Here is a 26,169-nt window from a genome sequence, read left to right as displayed (position 1 = left end):
CTCGCTGTTCCCACTGGTGGTGCAGAAAGACTCAGTTTCTAACTTGGAGTCTAGTGATTTTCATTTCCACGGCCACTGGTCAGAAGAGCCTGGCAGAGTGTAAGAGAACATTGCATTTACATGAGATTTTGCAATAAGGGCAGATTCTGACAGTAATGTGGAGAAACACTGAGAGCCAGGCTTAAAGGTTGCTCTGTCCGGTCTTGGAGCAGGTTTGGAAAATGTGGGCAGACTGAGCACATGAGTAACAGTCTTCCTCCCTCAGCAACTGCTGTTGAGGTAAAATAACAATGTTTTTTTGTTTTTTTTTTCATCGCCATTAACGTCCACACCAAGTATAAGGCCACCAAGCTGCAGGTTTTCCTTATCTCAGGAAGTAATAGGCTTCCACTGTTTCTAAAAAATCCATTAAAACCAGGTGGCAGAGGCTCACTGCTGCCTTACCCCAGATAATACATCATTTGAAATAACACATCAATTTAGATACATAATCTGTAATATGATTCTATACCGTCAAATCCAATGCATTTGTATCAAAAGTAGTTCTGTTCTGCCAGGATATTTTCCTCAGTCTTCAACCATTTATAGGCCAATTTTTTTTGCCGGATCTCAGAGCTGGAACCCGGAGATTCATTTGAGATGCAGAAGTTTTTCTTGTCATAAATCTGTAATAACCATTGCTTTCTTTAGGTGCTTATTCAAAATGTTCTAAAAGTTTAGGATTTAGAGCATTATGATGGAACTGTTCCCATGAGTTGTTGCAATTGTTGATATCATTTATTAAACAAATTTGGTGCACAGTTGAACCATTTTAATCATTTGGAAGTTAATAAAAAATGATCAGAAATCCTTCCAAAATGCCACATTAAGACATCAAGACTTTCAGAAACACCACTGAAAAAGTCACTCCGTGATTTGATCAACAACTTTTGTCATTTGGAGATTTACAAGGATACAAGGCAGTTTATTTATCATAACATTTTAGAGCAAAATTTCAGTGTAGTTCCTTTTTGATTGATTGATTTGAATTGGTTAAGATTAAAAAGAAAAAAATAGAGGAAAATTAATAAGGTGGATGAACTGCGCAGTGTCACAACCTGAGGGAAGAAGCTGCTCTTCAGTCTGGTGGTACAGCAGTGGATACTACTGTATTTCTTTCCAGACAGTAGCAGAACAGACTGTGACTGGGGTGGGTGTTGTCTTTAAGTATCCTCTGGGCAGGCACCCTCTCTCCCTGATATCACTGATGCTTGGTAGATTGCTACCAATGATGTCGTGAGCCATTTTAATGACCCGCCGAGTTTTTCTGTCCAGGGTTGCTTATCTCGCATGATGCCAGTTTATGATGTTTCCAGTCAGTATGCTTTCAGTTTGTCCTCTGTAGAAGTTAACAAGTACATGGCAACAGAATTTTGCCTTCTGAAGTTTCTTTCACATATACAGCCGATTCTGAGCCTTCTTTACCAACATGGAGATGTGTGACGTTCATGATAGGTCCTCTGTGATGTTGACTCCCTAGAATCTAAAACTGTTCCCCAGCTCCATTGATGTAGACAGGGCTGTGCGTCTTTGCCTCCTTTCTCCGAAAAACAACGATCAGCTCCTTTGTTTTTGCTGACATTGTGAGCAGTCGGTTGTTTTCTGTGCGACTCTGTTACACCATTGATTTCCTCCTGATATGAAGTCTCATCGTTGTTTCAAATCCAGCTGATGACGGCAGTGTCTTCTGCAAACTTCACAATAGAGTTTTCTCCATGTCAGAGGGGGCTGGGGTCTGTTTGTGAGGAAGTTATACACTTCCTTTTCCCATGCCTGTGTGTGTATTTCTCATAGGGGATGTGTGTTCCAGCTAAAAAGCTGAAAAAATAACAAAGATGTGGTGCAGCATCTGCATGCACTGCCATTGCCATGGAGAAAAGGAAAGCAGGGACTGAGCTCCAGTGTGTCACAAGAGGGCTGCTATCTATGATCTGCTTCCAATACATCAGCAGCCCACATATCATGGTGAATGTGGGGAAATTACGAATTTGTGAGTGGGTCCAGAATGACCTAGGTCCAATATGTGTCAAGTGCTTTGTAGTAATTTAATTAAACAAAATTTTATGTTTGTTTATTTTTTAAAAGATTTTATGTAGATTTATACAATACACACTAATGCGACACGCCAGATGGTTTGTTACACAGAGCCATCTGGTAAGTTGTCCTTAGAAACCGAAAAGGGCAGGCACTTTCAAAAAAACGCTTAGCAGGTGAATCGCTGAACCATCTGCTTATCACTATCATTATCTCACACAGGCTAACTTCAGCCAACCAGATCAAACTCTTGCTGAGGTTGGTTTGGAGAATGAAAACGTCTTTTCCACGGAGAATAGCCTTCATTTCTTCATGTTCTTTGTTCTTTCATTGAAGAAATACTCTCCGGTTCTGGTATAACTGATGCTATCACAGTATCTACACTAACCTGTTCAAAAGCCACTATTGTTTCTTTGAGATGAGTCTCTTCCATGGACGATTCTCGCTGTCATTGCACCTAAAACTACGCCTGTAGCTGCCAGTAGTCCCTCCTAGGACAATGATTGGCTGCACCACTTTTGGTGCGAATGCAAACATGTTTTTTGGAATTTATATCAGCTCACTCAGAATACTGAGTGAGCTGATAAATTCGAGCACCATGTTGTTCCAAAGTTCCGTAAAAAATTATAGACTTCACTTATTTTTTATCCTTTGAAAATATGTATGAAATCAGGTTTGAGGATAGGTTTGTGCATTGCTCTTCTATTACACTTTGATTAAATAAGAAAATTGTGGTAACATGCACCTCTAAAAGCATAATATCAGTGATATGTAATGGGACTGTTTCAGCCTGTGTTTTCTCCTCTCGCTGTCATGGTTCATGTATTTGCAGCAGCGCAAAGCTCAAAAGGGCTGAATGATAACATGACTCCTAAATGAAGTTGTGTTTAATCAAATGAGTTGGGGTGGATGGGTTAGCAGCTCATTTTGCCCTTGGGCCTCCCTAGCAGGTCAATCTGGCCGTTGTGACATTGACATAAAGCATGCGATGCAGTTGAGTTTAAATTAAAAAGGCTTGAAAATTGGAGAAAAATGTCACGCACAGTGTTTCTCCTACATAGCTGTGCAGAACAGGCTGCAGCAGAGATTTATTAAAGCAGCTTTTTACAGCACAGAAAGACACCAAATGCCCTTTTAGCCTTCCCCCTACGGCCAATTACAAAACAAGCTCAAAGAATAGAAAGAAGCAAACTTTTCCTTTCCCTTCGATGGCCCCCGCTTTTCATCGCTGCATTACTAATGAGAGCGGACAGAAGGCAGAGTCAGAGCAGCAGAAAATTTGCCTGAACAGAGCTTCATCTGTCATGGTCCTGATGAGAAGCAGAGGGAGCACCAGTGCACAGTTTGACCCTCCAGCCTTTGGGCATGGGGCAGCCAGCTCTGCCACACTCGGGCATCTGGGCCCTGAGCTGCTCGGCTGAACAAACTCGCCCGAAAGTTCCTCTCAACAGCCACCAGGCCACATGAACAATGCTGTGTAAACTCAAGTATCTGATAATAATCATACCCATCAACACTAATATACAGTGCAAATTAATAAACCGTATACCAGTCCCTCCAGGAAGTGGCCATGTTGTGATTGCAACAGTTACCACAAATTCAAACAATCCTTTTGAATTTTGCACAGCCTTGCAATTTTGTCCATTCACCACAGCCTAATTTAACCAATCATTGTAGCTTTCTGTGAGTTACACCAATCACAGCAGTCCTGGGTGCAAGTGTCATACATCAGTCTCTCCAGGAAGTCGTGATGTTGTGATGCCAACAATTAGCACAAATTCGACCAATCCCTGTGAAGTCTGCATGACCTTGCAATCTTATTCAATCACTGCAGCTTTTCTGCAAATTTGGCCAGTCACTGCAGCTTCCTGTGAGTTCCACCAATCATAGCAGTCCTGTATTTTTTTTTTAATTGTTTAGCACTAAAAAGAACAGAAGATTTGTCATTATTGCACACATTTATCAGTGCCTTGTGGACTTTTATATCCTATAATTCTGTGTTTGCTGTTGTTGTTTCTTTGTGGAATACCCCAAGTAAAGCAGATGTAGTTTTTGTTACTTTATTAAGCATGAGCCTTTTGTAAAAGAAACTCATCTCCATTGCAAAAAAATGCCTAAAAACATCATAATATGCATCACAATTTCTCAGAAAAGCTGCTGTGAAATCAGATAAAAAAAAAAAACCTAACATAAAAGTCCTGGGGGGAACTTATGTCCGATGTGAGCAGAAAATGTAAGCCTGTCTTTACTTCCATACTTGCATTGGACCAGCTTTGGCCTACATTCATTGCCAGGATCATGTAGACATTAATGCTTTAACCACCCTCGGTTGAACGCATAAAGTCGGGTCATGGATATCATTTCACCCAAATATTCAGAAACATCTTGGATGATCCTTTCACTCTAACAGGGAGCATTATTATTTAAAGGTACCCATCCCCTCTGCTCCTGATTATTCTACAGTTCTACATCAGGGAATTATTTTTTCTGTCTTTATAATGTTTTTGTTCCACTGATGATTCCATCTCTCTTTTCCAGGATCCCAACCCATTCTTGGGTCCTTCCATGGAGCCTGATGCGTTGCTGCGTAGCGCGGTTCCTCCTTTGCCCAGTAAAGAGCAGGGCAGGCTGGGTAGCTCTGGTCGAAGTCTCGCTCCGCTTCACTTCCCCTCTGAGCTGCTTCCCTTTGATGAGGCTCTGAGGGATGTCTGCACCATCCGAACCTTGATGGACGGGGATGTGGTGGCCCGACATGGCGGCCAGCTTTTGGATATCAAAGCTGCTGAGCGGAGAGGTTAATACTGTTCCTGCTGTTACTGATAATTATAATAATTACAATTCAATGAGCCCATCAAACATCACACTGGACGGGAGGGTTAATCTCTTTGTCTTTTTGCTGACAGAAATGGAGAAACAGATGAAGATAGAGAATCTGTTTGTGACTTGGCAGCAGAGGTCAGCACAGTCCAATATGCCCATTTCAGTAAGTAAATAACTGTAATTTAAAAACAATAATGTAATATTTGAAGGATGTTTCCACACTGCAGGAGAAAGTGGACAAAATCTGTTTATTCCCCTCATGGAGACCTACAGGGTACATTTTTGTTTTTTGATGGAAAGTGACACAGAAAAATGTGACTGCAGTATTCACAAAGCTAAAGCTGGGTTGCACAAAAATTGATTTTTAAACTGGATTAATTACGGTTAAACTTTGAATTATGTTGCACCAAACTTTTAAACTATTTTAGGATTAAGATATAACAGTTTTTTATTTTGTTTAGCTAGCCAGCAAACAATGTGATGTGTTGTAACTGTTTAGTTAGCATGCAAATATTTTAACATTTTGTTAACCTTTAGCTAGCTAGGAAACAGTGTAACATTATGTTAACTTTTTAGCCAGCTAGGACACAATGTTGCGTTTTGTTAACCTTTTATCTGGCTAGCAAATGGTTTAACATTTTGTCAACTTTCCATCTAGCTGGGAAAATATACAAATTTTGTTCACCTTTCAGCTATTTAGCTACAATGTAACGTTTTGTTGAAGACTACAGAGCAGCTAACCTCCCCCTCTTTTATACTTAGGTCCTGACAGCATGCAGATGTATGTTGTGTACAACAGTAAACCTGGGTATACTAAACAGAGATTAGTTTTTACTTATGCAACAGAGCTGTGCTTAATTTTAAAAGGACAGTTCACCCAAAAATCAAAATGCAGTCAACATCTACTCACCCTCATGCTGATTGAAGGTCAGGTTTAGTTTTTAACTCCACAGAACACTGCTGGAGTTTCACAGGAAAACAGTGTTGCAGAATCTCACAAACAATGGAAGTGAATGGTGACCAGTTTTCAAACGTGACAAAACAACAGAAAAAAAAAAACATTAAAAAATCGATACTGCTCATCTCGTGTAATCCAAGTTTCCTGAAGCCTGAACTTGCCAAGTTGACTAAAAAATGTTATTTACATCATGTTTTAGCCTGAATCTTCACCGTAGATCCTTAGCTTGAAGCCACATTCATGTGCACATCCACACTGTCTGAACTGGATGTGTGGTGTGACAGTGTGCAAACAGCATGTTGGGGTTTAGGAGACTCATGAACAGTATGGAGGCATTTTATGTTTTTTCATTTGATTGTTTTTGCTGTTTTAAAACTGGTCACCATTCACTTCCATTGTTTTGGAGATTCTTCAACTCTGTTTTCCTGTGAAACTCCAGCAGTGTTTTGTGGACTAACAAAATAAACCTGACCTTCAATCAGCAATTTTCATTTTTGGGTGAACTATCTTTTTTAAATCTGGATTTACTAATTTTAAACCTAGTTTTGCTTGACTCAGATTAGAAATAATCTTAGATTAAAGTAATGTTTGTTTGTGAAACTCAGTTTAAAAGAGTCTTAACTGCTGTACTCTTCCTGTGATTAAATGTGGTCTCTTCTACTCTTTGGAGTTTGGAGTTGTCAGGTAACAAATCCCAGTCCCAGGTTGTGTTTGGATGACTTGGAGGTTGATTTGAAAGCTGAACACTAACATGTATGTTATGCATGAAGCCAGGACAGCACCGTTTGTTATATCGAAGTGCAGGCTCAATTACAGTTGTGTGCTCATGTGTATTGAAAACTGGTAGGGGATTGTACTTTGTTCAGAAAGGTGACAAGTTCAAACTGGTATCAGATATCGGATGCATTAAGAAACATAATGTGAACAATCTCACAACAAATTGAATCTGACCACTAAGTCAGAATTGAGTATTAAATTCCTGTACTGTGAAAGTATCCTAATATCAAACAGAGCTAATTGGACTTGACAAAACCTGGGGGACCGGTGCCTTTCACTACTTTATGGCTTTGAGGAGCTACAATTACAGTCGAGTCCTCAGGGAAATCATTTAGTATTGCCTTGTTTCAAAGTGGGGAACATCCAAGCTAATTAAAAAGGTTTCTGTCTGCCACAGTGACATCTCAGGAGAGGTTATACGGTGGCATTAAATTTACGAATTTGATATTTCAACAGACACCCACAGAGCACTCTAACTCAAGAACAAGCAAGAGGAGGTCTGCGGCCTAACCTGGGTCCAACAGGGCCCACAGCCATTTCCACTGACATTTGGTTTCAGGCAGATTTTCACACCACCGAGTGAACTAAATTAACTGTTAGATGTGATCTGACTGCATCATTGCCAGCTTTGGAACTGAATGTACTTACTTCACAAGTTTTTAATGTCCAAATCTTTGATGTTGCAGCTGCCAGTGAATATTGCTGAGTCTGATTACACTGAGTTTACAATATGGAGCCCTGCAGACCGTATTCTGCAATGCAAAGTTGTTACAGTCTTTTCTTTCAGAGTTTACCCTCTGCTCTGTCACTATCATACTAGAGTTACCACAATTAAGTGATTATTAATCAATTTTTAAATTAATCACCAACTGTTGTGACAAGAGATAAATCATTTTGAGTCATTTTTGAAGAAAAAAAAATGTCCAAATTCTCTGATTTCAGCTTCTCAAATGTGAACGTTTCTGGTTTCTTTACTCCTCTCTGACAAAGACATGAATATCTTTGGTTTGTGGACAAAACAAGACATTTGAGGACGTCATCTTGGACTTTAGGAAACACTGATCAACATTTTCTGTCATTTTATGGACCAAACAAGTAATCGATTAGTGGAGAAAAGGATTGACAGATTGATTGATAATGAACATAATCATGAGTTGCAGTCCTATGTCGTGCCTTTAAGTGATATTGACCATGGATGTCTCAACAGGGGACAGATTTGGAGACCCTGAAGCAGTCATCCAGACTGGTCCACTACTGCGCCACCCCTCTCCTCTTTGACCCCATCTTCCGCAAGCAGATCCAAGAGGAGCAGGTCGTCCAGCCTCCAGTGAAGGTACATTTTCTGTCCCACTCAACGCTGTGCCTTGATTAACTGGTGTCTTTTAGATCAGGGCTGCACAATCCTTGCTAAAATGTGATCTCGATTTTTCTCTTTTTTTATTGAGATCATGATTCTCTCACATGATTCTTAGTTTTTCAACACATTTGCTCTCTTAACTGCTCAAGTGTTTGATTTAAACATAACAAATGTCACAGTGCTGGATACCTGAAGTCTGCTTTTCCTCTCTTACTTTAGAACATCAAGGTCTCTTGTCAAGAAGCTGTAAAACGGACGTAAAATTGACGTTTCATTTCCTATAAATTCTTCACAATAAAAGTCACCCATTGTTTTGTTATTGAAAAAGCTTTTTTTGATGGCTAAGTCTCTCAAAATGAGCCTTTTTGATAACACTGGTACATTTTCAGTGATACTATACAATGTCCATCTGCCCAGGGGGGGAAAAGTAGGGGGTGGGTCTGTACTAATTAGTTCAAATAGTCTGTTAATTCTGTGTAAACCCAGTGTTTCTGCACAGTTGCAGATGAAGACTAAGCTACACTGATACTATTAATAGATTTAGTTTCCAGTGGTGGCTGCGTAGGATTGTTTACAACTTGTGTGATCCAAACTTTTCCTTACAACTTATATTCACTAAAGAAAGCTGATTTGGGTAAAAAGACACTAATTTAATCCAATCAATTACTTTATTCAAATTGAGGATTTTGTTTGAGGATTAAAAAACATCTGGGGAGGCGTGATGATAATCAACACACAAAAAACTGTATGACAACAGACATTCAAAGCGTCATTTGAAAGCCTCAGTACCAATTCCGTACAGCCAAACCTGCTGGTACACAAAATCAGGTCTACATGTTTAAAGGGACAGTTCACCCCTAAATCAAAAATACATATTTTTCCCCTGGCTGGAGGTGATGTTTATCAATCTAGATTTTTCTGGTGTGAGTGCGAGTTTTGGAGATGTCAGCTGTAGAGATGTCTGGCAAGGCACTCGGCTTGTGGTGTTCAAAGCACCAAAAAAAATCTGCTTAAAAAATGCAAAACCATGTCCCTTTATGCAAAATAATTCACAGATCTTGCTGTGAGCAGTTACATTGCTTTCCAATACAAAAGCAAGTAGCTTCAGTAGACTCTAAAGTATTCCCTGTAGTTTATTCTGCAGAAAGGAAGTACTACCTTCGCTCACAACAAGGTCTGCGGATCATTTTGAGCAACTGTGTCACCATATTTTAGATTTTTGGGGGTGAACTGTCCCTTTAAGTGATGTGCATTGTTCTGTAAATGTTTGAAATGATGGTATCCTGTACTTGCACCAGAAACGGCATCGCTCCAGCGACTCTACTGCGTCAGGTCGGGACCGGAGCTACAGCACCGACTCAGCAGACATGTTGCCTAGCCGGCTGAAGGAGGAACCCTGGCTGCTCGAGATCTCCAGCACCTTCCTCCAGCAGTACGTTCAGTACCTGCAGAGCATGGGCTTCATTCTGGTCCAGGTCCGGCCTCAGTCTCCAGCTCGCAGGTCTGTATGAAATTAATCGGCAACTATTTTTATAAGCGATTAATTGTTTTAAATCACTTTGTAAGGAAAAAAAATATCCTGATGAATACTTTCTGGTCTCTTTACTCCTCTCTGACAGTGAACTCTATCTTTGAGGTTTAGGACAAATCAAGACATTTGAGGATGCTGTTTTCAATGTGATCAACATATTACATTTTCTGACATTTTATATACCTACTAATTGATTATTAGAGAAAATGAAGGACAGATTGATCGATAATGAAAATAGGAGAGACAGGAGAGACTTGAAAAATAGGTCCAAACATCGAGCACATGGACGCACATGTGTTAATTAATTTTTGGATAAATTTATCGAATAACAGAGAAAACATTTTTGACAACAGTACTTGTGACAATTGCTTGGACTTTCTTCTGTTAGGCGTGTTTTCATGGTTTTTGAGGCTTTCTGTTTGATCAGCGTTGGCTTGAATACGTGTGAAACCATCCAGATGTTTTTCAGACAATAACTCAAGCGTTTGGTTTGCTTTTTATTTGAAATGGATGAACTGCCTGACCGTTCCATTAGTGAATGGATGGTATGTGTTTTTTTTTTTGCATGCATCTGCTCATTTTTTTGTGTGAAACTTAAGAATGTATCACTCCATTTCTGCCTCTTTACCAGTGCCTTATTCTCCTCTCTTCCTCTATCATGAGCGGCGTTCATCCATTAGTCATCAGATGTGTTTTGATCCTCAGCTGACCTCTGACCTCTCAGCACTGCTGCCCTGTGGCTGATGTAACCAGAGCAGAAGCAGGGCACATGCCCGTCCTGCCTGCCTGTCACTTTCTAGGCTCAGACCGCGTGACGCTCTCTCTGAATTCTGTCTTACGGCTCGGCTACACGCTGTTAGTGGACCATCGGCCCCTTTGGCTCAGACCTCTTTGGGTTTAAGTCGAGCCTTAACTGACCCCCTCCTCCCCCATCCCCATCTCTTACAGCATTGCCCGGGCTCGTGCTGCCATGCTGAGCTCGATGTCATCAGAAGGGAGGATGTCTTTTTCTTATGTAAAGCAGAAGAGCGAGGACAGCCCAAAGGTTAGTGTTCACCTCAGAGATGCACAAACTATTCTCCAAACACACACAGTCGCCATCTATTTTGATAATTATTCATTTTGAGTCATTGTAGATGAAAATATTTCCAGATTCTCTGATTTCAGCTTCTCAGATGTGAATATTTTCTGCTTATTTATTCCCCTGACAGTAAACTGAGTATCTTTGGGTTGTGGACTGAACAAGACGTTTGAGGATGTCATCTTGAGCTTTGATCAACTTTTCTCACTATTTTTCATGACATTTAATGGACCAAATAACTAATCAATTAATGGAGAAAATCAACGGATTAATGATAATGATAATGATAATGAAAAAGATTGTTACAGGGAAGACATGAAAAATCATTTAATAATTAATCGAGAAAATAATCAACAGAACAGAGAAAAGCGTTGCAGCCCTACTTCAAACAGCATCAGCTACAGCTGTAACACTGCTAGAAAACAGCCTTAGACCAACATTATTCATGGAAAATCAACAAAATCTCAGTCAAACAACAGTTTTTACATTGATTTCACAGCCAGGATATGATAAGATAATGTTTAAAACATAATATTATTAAAACATAGTGGATGTACCAGTTGGTGCATTCATGTCCTTCTTTGTTGACAGCTACATTTAAGACCGGATGGTGAATGCTTGATGGCAGTAATGCCTCGATAACACATTTTCATGTTGGATCAATATCAGTACTGCACCCTTGGGTATCTGCCAATACCAGTACCAATCTGATATTGTTTTTTCCTCTCTTAAACAACTAAGCTGTTAATCGTACCTTTAATGTATTAATTCCTATTAATGGAGATACTTAGCTTAACTTAGCAATCTAAAAACACCATGCTAAAACTGTGACACAAATATTCTCCTCCCTTAAAAGAAGAAATACACATCCCACAGCATGACTCAGTTATGCAGCACTGCTGCTTCATTTTATTTTAACTTTTTTCACACACAGAATGTTTAGCAGTATTTTTGGTTTGTCAGCACCATTCAAAGATTTAAAATAAATTTTTAAAAAATCATCCGTGTTACTTGTGACACTTTTCTCTTTACAGATTTTTGATTAAAGTTTAGCAAAGAAATTTGAAATGCTAACTGACTAAGAACAGATACGTACAGATAACTGCGTGGAGTTTAGTTCCACAACATACAAACACAACGTCATATTTGAAAAATGCCACTGGATCCTAACTTTTATTTAATTTATGCTAAACCAAACCAAACCAAACCAAATGGACAAATCCAGTTGATATTTCTGAGGGATGTTTAGTACTACACAGGGCACATATTCTTATTGTAATTTTCCCTGAAATCTGGATTTATGTTTATTTTTGTTGCTGATAGATTGTGTGTGTTGTGATGACAAAAGACTGCAGTGCTTAATTTCCTGCAGGGCTTTCTAGAGACATTGTGTATTTTTTTGTCAGGCGGTGGTAACCTTTTCATTGTTGCTAACGTCAGTGAGAGGCGGCTTGGATGAGAAGTTCTTTTCCTTTGTGGCACACAGACAACAACTTCAGCAACTCTTAAAATAGGGCTGCCCACCAATTTTAAGATTGTTTTGTAATTGAACTTTGCAGACTACAGCATCTGGCACCACTGCATACCACCTCCAGAGGGCGCTGCCAGGAGGGATCGTGTTGATGGAGCTGGCTTTTCAGGTGAGATGAGGATCGCTGCGTCCCTAGCAAATTTGCACACTGCTACAAATCTGATGATCTCTTTTAATTTTAGCACGGTCACAAAAGTGTAAATTTATGGCAACAATTTTCAGAGAATACTTCAGATTTTTACAGTGACTTTCTCCAGACTGCTGTTGGTGTCAGTGTAGGTAGTGCAGTGTGGAAATTATGTGACCAATTAATGAAACAGATAAAACGCTGTCACTACGATGGATTACAAACCTCAGGCAAGTTTCAAATCTCGTTTAGTTGATTTTCATGTCGAATGAATTGAGTGTAAGCCAGTGGTTCAGGCTGTTTTATACCAAATGCAACACATATGCAGCACAACTGCTGTACGTCTGCTGTGCAGCATCTACAGTGTATTTACATCAGATGTGAAAGCAACACATTGCAGCTGCAGCAAATATAGAATAGAGCTCCACTGTTAGTGAAAAATAGTATTTAAACATAAAATTGCTATAAAATGATGTCTTACTCATAATCTCACTTTTTTAATATCACATGCATTTCCTGTAATTTTTAAGTTTGAAAAAAATCATGTATAAGTACCTTTCATGTCTAATTTTGTGGAGGTACTGGCTGAATTTGAAAATATATAACTGTTGCAGACTCGGTCGAATTGGGTGCGTCATGTCATTCACATTTTTTGGCCAAGACTGAGATTCCCTCTTCAGGTCGTACCCCGTTCACATTGCTTAGCAACCACCCACAAACACCCTGGCAACCCAGTGCGCCCCACTCCCAGCACGTCCTATTTGCTGTCATACCGTAGTTGAGTTGATTCAGTTGAGAACTGGACGATGGAAGACTAATTGTCGAGGTGGAGAAACACAAAGAGCTCGATAACATTGCTGAGTTGGCGCAGACTCAGTGAGAAGCTGCAGGAGAAGAGAGGTTTTGTTGCACCCACGTAGCAACTGATGTGGATTTTTTTTGTGATTGGTTTGTGGAATTAATTGAGTAATTTTTGTAATAAATCTCTCAGAGCACAAACACATCTGGTTCAAACCCAATACAGGAAAGCATCCAAAAACTTAAATGACAATATTTTGAATTTGGATTAAATCTGATTTCTAATACTTCTGTTCTTCCTGTGGATGTCTTTATCAACTGATCAGCCACTCATTCATGATGTTTGTTTTTAATTTAAATAACCACATGTTCTCCATGTGATTTCTCCTTCTGCCAGGGGTGTTACTTCTGTGTTAAGCAGTATGCTCTGGAGTGTTCCCGCATTCCCATGGGCCAGACAGTAAACTCCCAGGTAAATACTTGACAGAAACCTACACACTAAGCTTTGTCTTCATGGTAATGAAGGAACATGTCACCCAGTGCAACAGTGTGGGTCAGTGGTGTGTGTTTAATAGTATTTGGATAACAATGCTGCACTATGGCACAGAGGAAGAAGATATATCAGGTTTTGGATACACACAATATATTTGTTTGTTGGTTTCAGTCTTGTCATAGTGTATATAGACAATAAGAAAATGATTTCAATGATCAAATGAAATTGTCAGACGGATCTTTGAATATACTCGTTAAATTTTATCCAAGGTAAAAGCATGAAGTGCATAACAAAACACTTTTTTCCATGAAAAGCCTGGCAAATACTAGGTGGTGGTTGACAAAATTGTCCCATAATGTGTGTCATCTTTATAAACAAGTCACAGCGTACTACAGTGAATACATTTCACCGTGCTTCATTTTGATCTTTAGCTGGATAATTGTGTTTACTGAGCAGTTCTTGTCAGTGATAAACATGCTATGAAGCTGTGATGGCAGCTATTCCACACATATTTCCCCGAGCTGGTTTCTCAGGTCCCCAGGGTTCAGCTGATTGACTTGTCTTCCTCTGTCTCTCCCTCTCTCATTCTTTCACTCCTCCTCCCTGTATATAAAAGCTCAACTGAGGCCTGGTTGGCTGGAAATATCGAGTGTAAATATTGGAAATGATGGTTTGCCATGTTTTTGTGTGTCTAAATGTTTCTCACCATGGGAACTTTGTGTAGTTTTTCTGTACTGAGACATCTTGACTGATGACACATTTACATTTGAATCTACACTGAATGCTTGGCTTAAAAAAATGTGCAGCTTTTTGTAAATAGAGAAACAACACTTCTCGTAATTTCCTAGAGAAAAGGAAAAGTTCAAAATATGTCTAGCCTGTATCCACTAGACATAAATGAGCTCAATTTAAGATCAATATGAGACTTTGACCATTTTCTCATACTTATTAAATTCGGCTCTTGAGAAATAGCCTTTGTCTCGTCTCACCCCGAGAGTAATTTGAGCTCAATTGAAGTTATTTCTTTTGTCTCACTGCACTCATCAGAAATTTGTCTTAAATAGTCATCTATTGAAATAACAGTGAGATCTAAAAGGATCTTAAATTCATCTCACTGGCCAAATTTAAGTCTTGTTGCTCCATATGGCTGTCAAGGAGAAACCTCTGAGACGCCTCAGCAAAAGATCCCCTGCTTTCTTTTGTTTTGTTTTTTGTTTTGTTTTTTTGGGTTTGCTCATTTTTCTCCTATGGGGTGGGGTCGGGGTTATGAGAAACAGATGAGACTTCAGTAGCCTCTCATTTATTTCTCCTAAGACAAAGAAAAGACAATAGTGAGAAACAAAATTCCCCTCTACGTTAGCTGAGCTGGGATCATCAAGTCAGTCTTCCTTTGTGTCCTAAACTGTAATCTATGGAAAATGCAGATGACATCGCTACAAACCGAGTAGGGGCAGTTTACCACTCAGCTCAGATAGTTTTGGTGAGTACAGGTTTGGTACTCATCTCATTTTGAAAATGAGATCTTACATTTAATGGGACTTACCTGATTAAATATCAATCACTGTAAGAAACACATTTGGGTGTTGATGTAGGATAAGAAGTAGAGCAGCTGTTTCTGCTCAAGAGTAAAAAGCTGTTTCTGCTGTCATGAAAGAATAATTATAATCTTACGTCTTGCCCAGTACTTTTTCTCTCCTAGATGGCCGAGGCAACTGGTTTTGTTTCTTCTTCTTCTTCGAAATTTCTCGGTGGTTGGCCCGTTTTGTTTCCAGTTCGCCTCTTTGTTCATGTAGCCTATATTGGCAACTTCTGATGAAACAATTTATTCATTCTAAACCAGCTGATGGAAATGCATTTTTATTCTGTGTCATTTAAAAAGTTTGCTTCAAATTAGGTTGACATTGCTATAAAAACACACCAAACACACAAATGTCACAGCATTTTCATCTTGGTTCCTTAAGGCAAAAGTCATGATTCATTTGGCCACTTGAGATGTTTGTCAGTTAAACATAAACATATATTGTAGTATTTGCTAATGTCCAGTCTAAGAATACTGTACAGTTACAGTACCACAGATATGAAAGGCTACCCTGCTATACAAACTATGATATATTATTGTTTTAAATTATTCAAGTAGTGTGTCATTAAATCCAGGTCCAGGAATTATGAGTAATATAAATACAATAAGCTTATATTTTTAGTGTTTAACTATTATTATTTACCATTTCCTTTAGTATTTCCTCCAAATATATGTTTAACATTTGTTTTTGGACTTTGGTTTCTATCCAGACTTTTTTTTTTTGTGTGTGGGTTCAGACCCTTTCAAAACATAACCGCCTGTGAAGATGAAATCTGATGCTCTCCAAGAGTGATTCTTCATCTGGAAAGAAAATAACTTTGCTCCAGTACTTTCACTATCCAGGGTGTTATTCACACTACGTCGCTTTTCAGACTTCATTGGGTTCTCCAGTCCGCACTGTGTTTCATGCATTCACAGAGATGAATTACCGCAAGAAAGAAAGAAGTACTGTGCAATAGACAAATATGCGAAGCTGTGTGCTCTGAGAAAAGAAGGTGAAGTGAAGAATATTAAAAGTAAAGAAAGCTTGAAGTTGTACATTTATAACTCAATAGGTGTTAATTATATTGGTGGCCTCGCCATCAGTTCTTAGAAATGCCATCAATTGCTATTAGGATTACTTAGCTCCAAGGTAGTGTCTTTACTTAAATTATAATATGTTTATTTCCTATTTTAGATGCTGGGTTTTGAGACAATAGGGCAGCGTTTAGTCACAGGGAAACAAAGGTCCAAACATCGATCACTGCTTTCTCTTCTTGAGTGACAGGCACAAGTAGCTGCTTAAGACTGTGATAGGTGGAGTGACATCTGGCGTGTCAAGTTAGTATTGACGAATGATGAAATCTGTTTATAGAGATTAGCATCCAACTCCATTCTTGCATCTCTAGTTGCTAATTGGGCTGTAAATAAAAGAAAAGAAGAAAGAGGAAGTGTTCGCCCGGATATCCATTAGCAGGAGGTCTAACTACATTGGAATTCCCAAAAAACTGGCCATTGCCCTCAGAAGCTAAATCAGTGTGTTAGCATTTAACTCCCCAGTTATAGTACTTTATTTTACAGGACATACATACAATGTGTATTATGAACATAAAACAGAGTATATCACTACTTTCTCATCTGTAAATGTCTTGAGTAGTACGTATTAGCCATGTGAGTAGTCTCTACGTCAGCTAGCTTCTAGAACTACCTCCAAAGATCTACAGAGTAATGGTCATGTCTGGATGGATTTGCAAAAGAAAAAAAAAAAAAAAAAGTATTGTTTCGTCATTGTGTACATGGTACAAACTAGTTATGTTTTATATAATGTGACAACGCTGTGGTTAACGCTGCTTAGTTTTAGCGACAGAAAACACTCAGTCAGGTTTAGGGATAGATCAAGGTCTGGGTTGAAATGATCTTTTTCTCTTGCAACATCTTTCACGCATCTGGTGTACCCATTTAGACACGACCCAGCGCAACTTCACTGTGCTATGTTCTGATGTGAATGGGCCTGAAAACTTCCAAGTAGCTCATTCTGAGTGAGGGATTTTGTGAGCAACTTCAATTTGAGACAGAGATGAATACAAAACAAGCCTGTTTCCACCATCTGCCCAATTTGATTTGTATTTTCCACGAGAAAAGTCAGATTAAACTCTAGCTCTTATTTGATATTTGTGTAACGTAAAACCCTTTACATGTACATCAATATAGAAAAATGTGATTCTAAGTGAGGTTTCCTGTACCTTTAAATATATAATACATGTTTAAAGATGTCTCTGAAGAAGTACAACTCAACTGTGTGTCCTATGCATAAAGCTGAGATTTGTGTGGTCTATAAATAATGGAGGTTGCAATTTCAAGGATTTCAGATTCATCAGACGGAACTCTAATCCCATCTGCCAACACCCCGCAGGTTAATTTCCTGTTTTCAGCCCTGGTTCTATATCAGGTGAACATCATTCAGTGTTTTCATTCTGCACCACTTGGGACAGATCCATTTTCAGATTTGAGGACCAGCACACTTTGATGTCATGGCACTTGTTGTCAAAATGTCTACAATGTGATAAGAGGTTTTCTGCTACAAAATAGACGGTGGCTTTATGCACAGCAGGGTGGCAAAAGGGTTTAAGTGGTGAGAAAGGCAGAAAAGATGTGTTTATTACAGCTGTTGTGTGGGCTGAGGATGTCCTCAAATAGTCTGAACGATGGCTTGAAATTGACTGAATTGAGCCTAAATAAACAATGTGTTAACTTCACGGTCTTATTTATGAATTGAAATGTATTTTTCTGAAAACATCGTCACTCACAGTCGTTTTTATAGTGTGAAACAGGTTTGAGAAACCATTGTCTTATTCATTCTTGTAGTATCTCTTCAGTCTTCCCTTCCATCCATCTGTCTGTGTGTGTGTCTGTGTGTCTGCCTAGTCCCACCTCATGTCATCTCTCCATCAGGGCAGCCTCCTCACCAAACCTCGTTGCAAGCCGTTCCCAGATGCCACCCCAGTATCTGACTGTGCGGTATGTCCCAGCCATTCTCAAGGGAGGGGTGTCTCACTACAATCAGGCTTCACCCCTCCCCGCCGCTCTGCTTGCTGCCATCAGTCCTGGTCTCTTCTTTTCCGAATCTACATGTCTGTGTTATCGCCTCCTTTGGGAATGAATGGGTTTCAGTGTTTAATGTAATGTGCTTTCATACCTATGTGAGCTACAGTTGCTACAACGTACAGCTTGACTGGAAAGCAAGTACCATGGTGAGCTGGACATAGTATCTCAGTGGTTGGTTTTACTTGGGCCAAGGTCAGGTATTAAAACAGCTTCTTTTGTTGACGTTCAGGCCCGTGTCAGTCTCCCCTGTGATTTCCTTTTCTTCCCTGACTTTCGACAGGCTGTCCGTCTCCGTGCTTGCTGGTTTGGGTGTTGTGGGTGTCTCAGCTTGTGATTTTCTACGTGTCCATGCAACCACTGTTGTGCCCTTTGCCCTTTCTCTCATAATCCTACCATATTTCCTCTTGCATCTCTGGTAGCCGGCAGGTTGACTGGAGCTATGAGTTTCTTCCTGGCCCACTTCCACTATCAGTTCCAGTATGTCTTTGGGTTCAAAGGGTCAGTCATTGAATAAACACAGCTGAAAACTGCTGCTGCACTGCTCGCTATAGATGATCATGTTGACAGACTATAAAATCAGGTTGGATTTCCTGTCACTGAATGGCTCATTAAAATTATAAAGATTACTTTGATGCGGAGTTCCCCAGGGCTCACATCTAGGGCTTCTGTTCAAACTCTACATGCTCCCACTAGCTTAATTTAGACTAAACTACTGTGTGCAAGTCAATGAATGGATGTCCTACAAAGATGAAGGAAACGGAGGACTGTGGCAAAGTGGCAGGAGCTCCTTTCTATAATTAAACGTAAATATGGTGGGTAGTTTATCAGCTGATTCCAATATTTCTGAACTTGATCCTTAATACTTAAAATGTATCATCTAAAACTTAAACCTTGAAACATATTTCACATTCTAATCGCATGTCAAATTACATGATTAAAAATGACATATTGACACATCTGATTTTGAGATGTTTCACATGTAATTAATTGCAATGATGCAGACAAGTTACACAGTTTGTATCAACTGATATATGCATATACACACCCATGTAAAACAACATTTCACTTGTGAGGCATTTATATTCAGGCCAAATGGTTTGGTTTATTGACAACTTTCTTATTTGTTTATAGAAACCCAAACCTGTGTATGATAGCTGTCCATGGTATTTTCACAGTCTATCATCTGTTTATAAAGAAGAAAACAAGCATTTATTTTCTGACCAGATATTGAAATTAGGTAAAAACTAGAAAATAAAATCACATGAAAAAGTTACTTTTTCATGTGATTTCAGGAAGCAGATTAGGTAAAAGTTATCGAAGACACGTACACAAAGTCACATATGTGATATTCTGACATTTCACATGTGAAATATAATATTCTATATTAGTAAAGTTTGTAATTAGAGATGTTCCAATACCATTTTTTTCTTCTCAGTTCTAAGTAGGATACTTGAAGTTTGCGTAAGGGTCAATACAGAGTACCAGTCTAATACCATGATTTATTTTTTATTTTATTTTTTAGCACCTGTATACTGCTAATGGATCTGATATGATTGCTATGATTATATTGCCTGGCTGAGGTTTAAAAAAATTAGCGTATGGTATTCCGCTGGGAAGTAGCAGGGCACTGTTTTGGTATTTAATATTGGATCAGTGCATAGACTCCAATACTGGACTTGGTATCAGAACAACCCTATTCCTAATATTTCATAACTTTGACTCATAACTGTAGCATTTGTGAAAATCCTGGCTACAGTTCTAACGAATACATAAATACAGTCAACCAACTACCACCTAAAAAAAAAAGAGTGAATTTTTTTTTTTTTTTTTTAAAAAGCACTGTCCACACATTACTTTAATTTGCCAAAAACCTGGTCCTAAAGACTAGTGCAGTATTTTCCTGCTATTTAAATGGCACATTATTCAGACACTAAAATGCACCTACATAGACAGGTTCACAATTAACATGCACTCTGCATCTAGGGCACTGGATTTAATCCACTTGTCATAAATTAACATGGTTATTACTGGCGGGTGGGTTGCAGGCAGGTGAGTCACTGTGTACATTGACAAACAAGGCAAAACAGCACAACTTCATTGATTGTTTAAATCTGACAGGATAAATCAAAATGTAATTTTGATTCATGTCCTGTTTTCTTCTACACATCCAAAACATCATGCACACAGTAGAAGTTCATACAGTGAAATTGTTTCAAGTAAAGTAGTCGTACAAATTCCGACTTTCATCACAGCAATTTAGAAAAATATTCTTCTGTTTACTCCTGAGTTTCCTCTGTCCTGTCGAGTTTATAACTACAGATGCTTAAATATTATAGAAGTGGATATTTTGCCGCTGTGTGCATGGAAACGTGTAAAATGATTGAAAGCAGCCTCTCTTATCATTATATCATCTTTTAAATTATGTTGAGCACTGCAGGCTTTCCAGGTGATTTCTTTATTGTGTGTTGTATTGATGTAAGAGGTGTTTTCTTTGACTGTGTACTTTAATGGTTAGAGAGGTTGCTTCCAGTAATTTTAAATATCTATGCTGCTGTGCCTCGTGTGTAAATGCGCACAGCATTTCTCTTAAAGGGGAGACACATCTCCCTATTTCACCCACCTGCAGTCCATCCCCTATTTATCTATACATTTAGAATGTATTAACCTCAGTGCTTTTGTCACTACAAGTGGGTAATTTCAGCATCCCTGTTCACTTATGCGGAATCCATTATTTAAATAGAAATGCGCCAGAAGCAAGTGCACCTGCCTTTTAAAGGGAATGGGAGATGACACTCTGCTTTAATTCAAGGGACGCCCCAAAACACAACTATAATTAATTAAGAGACTTATTACAACTCCTTTGCGCCTTGTGCCTTACTTTGCACCCAGATTATGTTACATTTAACCAGCAAAAGTGGACTTGGACATGTGCCATGCACTTTAGACCACGCGTTACAGATCATCTAAATAGAGCCCCTAGCCCCCCCATATTACTCAGAGTGTTAGAGCACTGTAGTGGCTACCCATGTGTAAAATATTAAAAAGGATATTACATTGTGTTTGAATGTTTAAAGTGCATGTTTAAATTTTGCTGTTTTGCAGGGGTACAACCTCAAAGTGAAATGTCAATGAATGTCAGCATTTTTAAGCTCTCCTGTCATGACTGTTCTTCTTGCTTTGTCTATTTTCTTCTTCTTGTATGACCCTGAATGATTACAGATTCTCCCATCAACGGAGCCTCTGTCATTAACTTCACTTCCACTGAGTGAGGCTGACAGGAGACGAGCCGCAGCCCTGTGTGACTCACCCTAACAATTTGTTCTCGTCAAAGATACACAAGCTGTTTAATTAGCTAGAACATGAACCGTTTGGGATTACAGGTTAGGAAATAATAAATGTTAGCTTGATAGTCAAGAGGACACACACAGGAAATGTACTACCTCTGAGCTAAAGAGACGTCTGCAGTCCCACCGGCTTCCTGGCTCCATAGATAGCAGGCTAAGAGGTCACACTTAATTTGTCTGCCAGACAGCGGGAACACCACCTGGGAGAGAAAAGTTAATGTTCATCTTTTCATTCCTCTGTGCCCAAAGAATATTCTGCTTTCTTATCTCTGCAGTGGGGGTAGTGATGACGGAGAAAATCTCCTGAACAAATGTTGAGGCAGGAAAAGGTGTTGAAAGGTTCCAGACACTGATACAGAAGACACAGACGTTCTCAGTAGCTATAGAGAGCTTTGCAATTATTCTTGCCTCTTTGATTTGATAAAGCCTGTTTGCGTATGTTCCAGGCAAATGGTCGAGATGAAAGTAAAAGCAGGAGTAGCGTTTAGCTCTCCCTGTAAACTCTTATTGTGCTGTAATTAACTGCACACCGTAGCCTCTCATTGCAGCCATTTGCATTTACAATTAATGCTTTTGTCAGCCCGCTTTTGATGTTGGATTTAATTAAGTAGGATGCTATTATGAATCTGATTGATATCAAAGTTGCTTACAAAAGACTCAGCATGGAGCGATGGGAGTCACAGAGCAGCAGGGCCTTAAGGTGTGCAGCACAAAGCAGTGGAGGCTTGGAGCAGCTGGAACAGCAGTGTATTCCCCTTCAAATGCAAAGCAGACCCACCACTGGATGATTCCACAGATAACCATCCAGAGAACTGTGTCTGCCACACACTGTTTATTTCCCAGAGTGATCTGTGGATGAACATGGCCAGACTTTGGAGTTAGATTACTTTCTGCACTTGAGAAGATACTTGTCATTGTCATCCTGTGCTGGTAATGACTGTGTCCACCCCTCTGTTTTAGCTCTCTATGCTCTTCACTGAGGAGTGTGATAAGGTACGGGACCTGATGCACGTTCACTCCTTCAGCTACGACTTCCACCTGCGAGTGGTTCACCAGTACTTGGTCGGCTGCCACATGACACTGCGCCAGGGCTACCAGCTCACCGACTTCCTGGACGACTTCATCTCCCATCACCCAGACATTCCCAAGTTTGGCCGCAACCATGTCTTCCAAGGTGAACTTGGTGTGAAGCAATATTTCAAGTCACCTTATACTTCCAGTCACTCTGAGTGACTAGAATCACTTGTTAGATTCACTAAAGGCTTGAGTTGGAAAGAGCCAACTGTAAATTACTATATCAGCATACCATATGATTAACTCACAGTGGGTAAAGAGGAGAATGTTACAGTTACAGTGTTTGCTTATATCAAAAATGATCTGATTAGGGAACACAGTAACAAAGAGTTTGATAAAGAATTTGGTCCTGCCTTTAAAGGAACAGCTTACCCCAAAATGAAAAATACTTATTTTTCCTCTTGCAGTCCCAATATAATGGGACTAAATGGCACTCGACTTGTTGTGCAATAATACACGTTGTGCAAAAATACATCAGAATCATTCAAGATAATCCACACACCTTGTGAGCAGTTTCATGTACGAACTACATTCTTTCTATCAGAAAGAAAGTCGTTCCTATGGTGGTATTTTTCTAGAAAGTTGATCTGAACCCGCCCACCCTGTGAGTGAACTGGGTCATTTCGCACATCACTACTTTATCTTTTGGACAAATCAAAATGGAGCTGTTACTGCAGCTGCACATGTTGCTGTCTCACACGTGTAGTTGTTCTTTGTCCGGCATTGGTCGGCATTATTCTCCTTCCTTTAGCATTTAATAGCAGACTAGAAGAATTGCATTTCCAGTACCTATGGTACTGAAAAAAAACAGAAAAGCACTGTCACGTTTTAAAAAATTTTGGCATCAACTTGGTACCAAAGTATCTGTTCTCGTGACATCCCTACTCTCTATTGCTCACTGCTGGCCAAAATCAAATTCCATTGAAACAATCTTTTGAGTAAATCTTTCAGACAGAGAAGAGTTAAATCCTAACTGCTTTCGTTTGTTTTGCTCTCAGCATCGTGTATTTGTGTCTCACCCTGCTTTAGCCTCACCAGGAGGTCTCTCTGAGTCAGTGAAGAGATCAAAGATAATGCATCATGTTTTCACATGGCGGGTTTTAAAGCTCTGTGGGTGGGCAGGAACAACTGGGATATCTTGTGATTATCTTTTGTGAGAGTGTCTGATCCTTGTGTTCATCAGGGAGCTTCTCCATCTCCACGGGCATGATAACCGCTCACCAGCTATACAACTACATCACTGACCACGCCAGCACCTACGGCATGAAGCCACTGCGCATGTCCAAGTCTACAGTCACCACTGACAACAAGAAAGGGACACCTGACCTGCACGAGTACGCACTGGTGGCTCTGTGGAACAGGTATAAACACCTCAGAATCACAGAGTAAATCTATTCTCATTACGTAAGCTGCTTCATTTCGACCTTTTCTTCCTTCTTGCTTCAGTTCTGGCTCTTATAAGGATCTGGAGGGCCAGCACCACCATGATGACTTTGATGTGTCCCTGGTGGTGTGCCATAATGCTGCTCCATTTGAGGAACAGTCAGATGGGGAGCGGCATTTGCTCAGGTAAAGACAAAGAACAGATTTCTAATTAAACTCATTTGTGAGACCAGAGCACAGCACTGCTGTAACACCGTGACTCTCACCACATGCTGTGGGGAATCTGGGAAGAGGTTACTTTATTTTCATCATAAATTATCACACTTCATTGGTTTGCATGTAGTGTGTGCAGGGTGTGTTTTTCACTTAATTACCTCCTGTTATTTTTGTAAAGGGATAGTTCACCCAAAAATGAAAATTCAGTCCCTATTTATTCAGCTTCGTGCCGTTTGAAGGTCGGGGTTTAGTTTTTTAGTCCACAAAACACTGCTGGAGTTTCACAGGAAAACAACTTTGCAGAATCTCAAAAACCAATAGAAGGGAATGGTGACCAGTTTGCAAACAGAAAAAACAACTAAAAAAAATGCCTCCATACTGTTCATCTGGTGTAATGTCCCAAAGCTCATTTGCACGCGCATGGGTGAGTAGATAATGAGTGAACATTAATTTTTGGGTGAAATATCCCTTTAAGAGCTTAAACTTGATTAATCCATTAGCGAATAGAAAATTAAGAGACACCATTTGCGAAATAGCAAACACCTGCTATTTTCATCTTCTCAGATGTGAAGATTTGATGCTTTTCTTCTGTTATGCATCATTGGAAATTGAATATGTTACTCAATTTGTGGCCTGTGGACCAAATCTGGCCCTCGGTGGGGTGTTTGGTGACCCTCCCCATTTTTTAGTAAATAGTTTGACACTGGGAATTTTTCATTTGTTAATACATTAGAAAAATGTTCAATAATGTTCCTTGGCTATTACTTGGGAAGTTGCATATTAGCCTACACACACTGAAAGAGCTTAAATATACTGTTGGTTCTGTCACTGGCAGGAAAAATTGTATTAATCATTTAAAGGGTTTCATAATTTGTTTTTCTTAAGAGTGGGTGACAACACCTTTACTTGCAGGTTGCGGTTCTACGTGATCATGACCAGCCAGAGAGAGCTCTTCCCCCGCCTCACTGCTGACATGCGCCGTTTCAAGAAGCTTCCCCAGATCCACCGCGATCCTGGCGAGCTTGGAGGCCGGCTCCCCCCAGATCGAGGAGAGGCCAGTGGGTCACGCGGTGCCGAGCAGGACCTCTGGGAGGAAACGTCATCTGAAGCCGCAGCCGCCATGGCCCCAAGCGACGGCAACGAGTTTTACCCTCTGGCGGCGGGCGGAGCAGAGGCTCAGGGGCTCCTTTACTCCTCCCCTCTGTTCCCTCTGCTGAACAACGAGGTGGTGTTGGCCCGCAGGCAGATCCAGGCCAGCGTGGAGCAGGCCATGGGTCACTGCCGCAGGGACAACCTGTGGAGGAGGCTGTTCCATGGAGAGCACCTGGCCCTGGACAAACTGAAGCTGACCAAGCTGTCGTTCAGCGAGCTGGAAGAGCTGCTGGAGGCTGTGCAGAGCCGCTCAGTGGGGGAGATCGACCCACAACTGGTAAGATTCCAAGTGCAGCCTGTCATCTCATATTCATCCACCATCCTTTGAGTCAGCACTAACCTTTGAGTTCACATATTAAGGCCTGGTAAACAGTTGTTTGGTCAATGAAATGTCAGAAAATTGTGAAAAATATTGATCAAAGTCCAGGATGACATCATCCAGATTATGTATTATGTATCCAGATTATGTAATCCCATTACATGTATTCTGTTACTCCTCGAGCCAGCCGGTAATAGCCCCTAATATAATCACCACCAAAGCGTTTCTTCCCAGCTGAAAACACCCAGCTGGAAGCTCATGACAACACTTTGGAGGCATTTTTTCACCTGAGATGATTTTGTTATTATGATACTGAATATCCTCAGAGGTAACAGTTAATTTATGTGTTTCAAGAGTGTGAAAGTGTCGGTGCAAGGTAAAGTTTGCTCTGGTCTTTGCTGTGGATGACAAGAAGGCTGAAGCATGTTGGAAGAGAGAGAACAGACCCATCGATCTACGTGGATTCATGAGA

At 40.0% G+C, this 26,169-nt stretch overlaps 1 protein-coding gene across 2 annotated transcripts in view; it reads left to right on the top strand.

The window, feature by feature from the left end:
• The window catches only part of szt2 (SZT2 subunit of KICSTOR complex), a 129,725-nt gene that overhangs the window by 98,484 nt on the left and 5,072 nt on the right, over positions 1-26,169 (top strand). For both annotated transcript variants that reach the window (XM_084722454.1, XM_084722453.1), the window contains 12 exons: positions 4,612-4,867; positions 4,977-5,056; positions 7,836-7,961; positions 9,284-9,486; positions 10,465-10,561; positions 12,157-12,237; positions 13,451-13,525; positions 18,057-18,122; positions 22,514-22,727; positions 23,811-23,988; positions 24,074-24,196; positions 25,139-25,655. In XM_084722454.1, coding sequence (XP_084578580.1) covers positions 4,612-4,867; positions 4,977-5,056; positions 7,836-7,961; positions 9,284-9,486; positions 10,465-10,561; positions 12,157-12,237; positions 13,451-13,525; positions 18,057-18,122; positions 22,514-22,727; positions 23,811-23,988; positions 24,074-24,196; positions 25,139-25,655 — 2,016 coding nt within the window. The remainder of the gene's footprint in view (positions 1-4,611; positions 4,868-4,976; positions 5,057-7,835; positions 7,962-9,283; positions 9,487-10,464; positions 10,562-12,156; positions 12,238-13,450; positions 13,526-18,056; positions 18,123-22,513; positions 22,728-23,810; positions 23,989-24,073; positions 24,197-25,138; positions 25,656-26,169) is intronic.

The sequence above is a fragment of the Lutjanus erythropterus genome, chromosome 7, assembly GCF_056507025.1.
Source record: "Lutjanus erythropterus isolate fLutEry1 chromosome 7, fLutEry1.hap2, whole genome shotgun sequence".
Lineage (NCBI taxonomy): Eukaryota > Metazoa > Chordata > Actinopteri > Lutjaniformes > Lutjanidae > Lutjanus > Lutjanus erythropterus.
The sequence above is the reverse complement of the archived record's forward strand: the minus strand, read 5'-3'. Positions and strand labels throughout refer to the sequence as shown.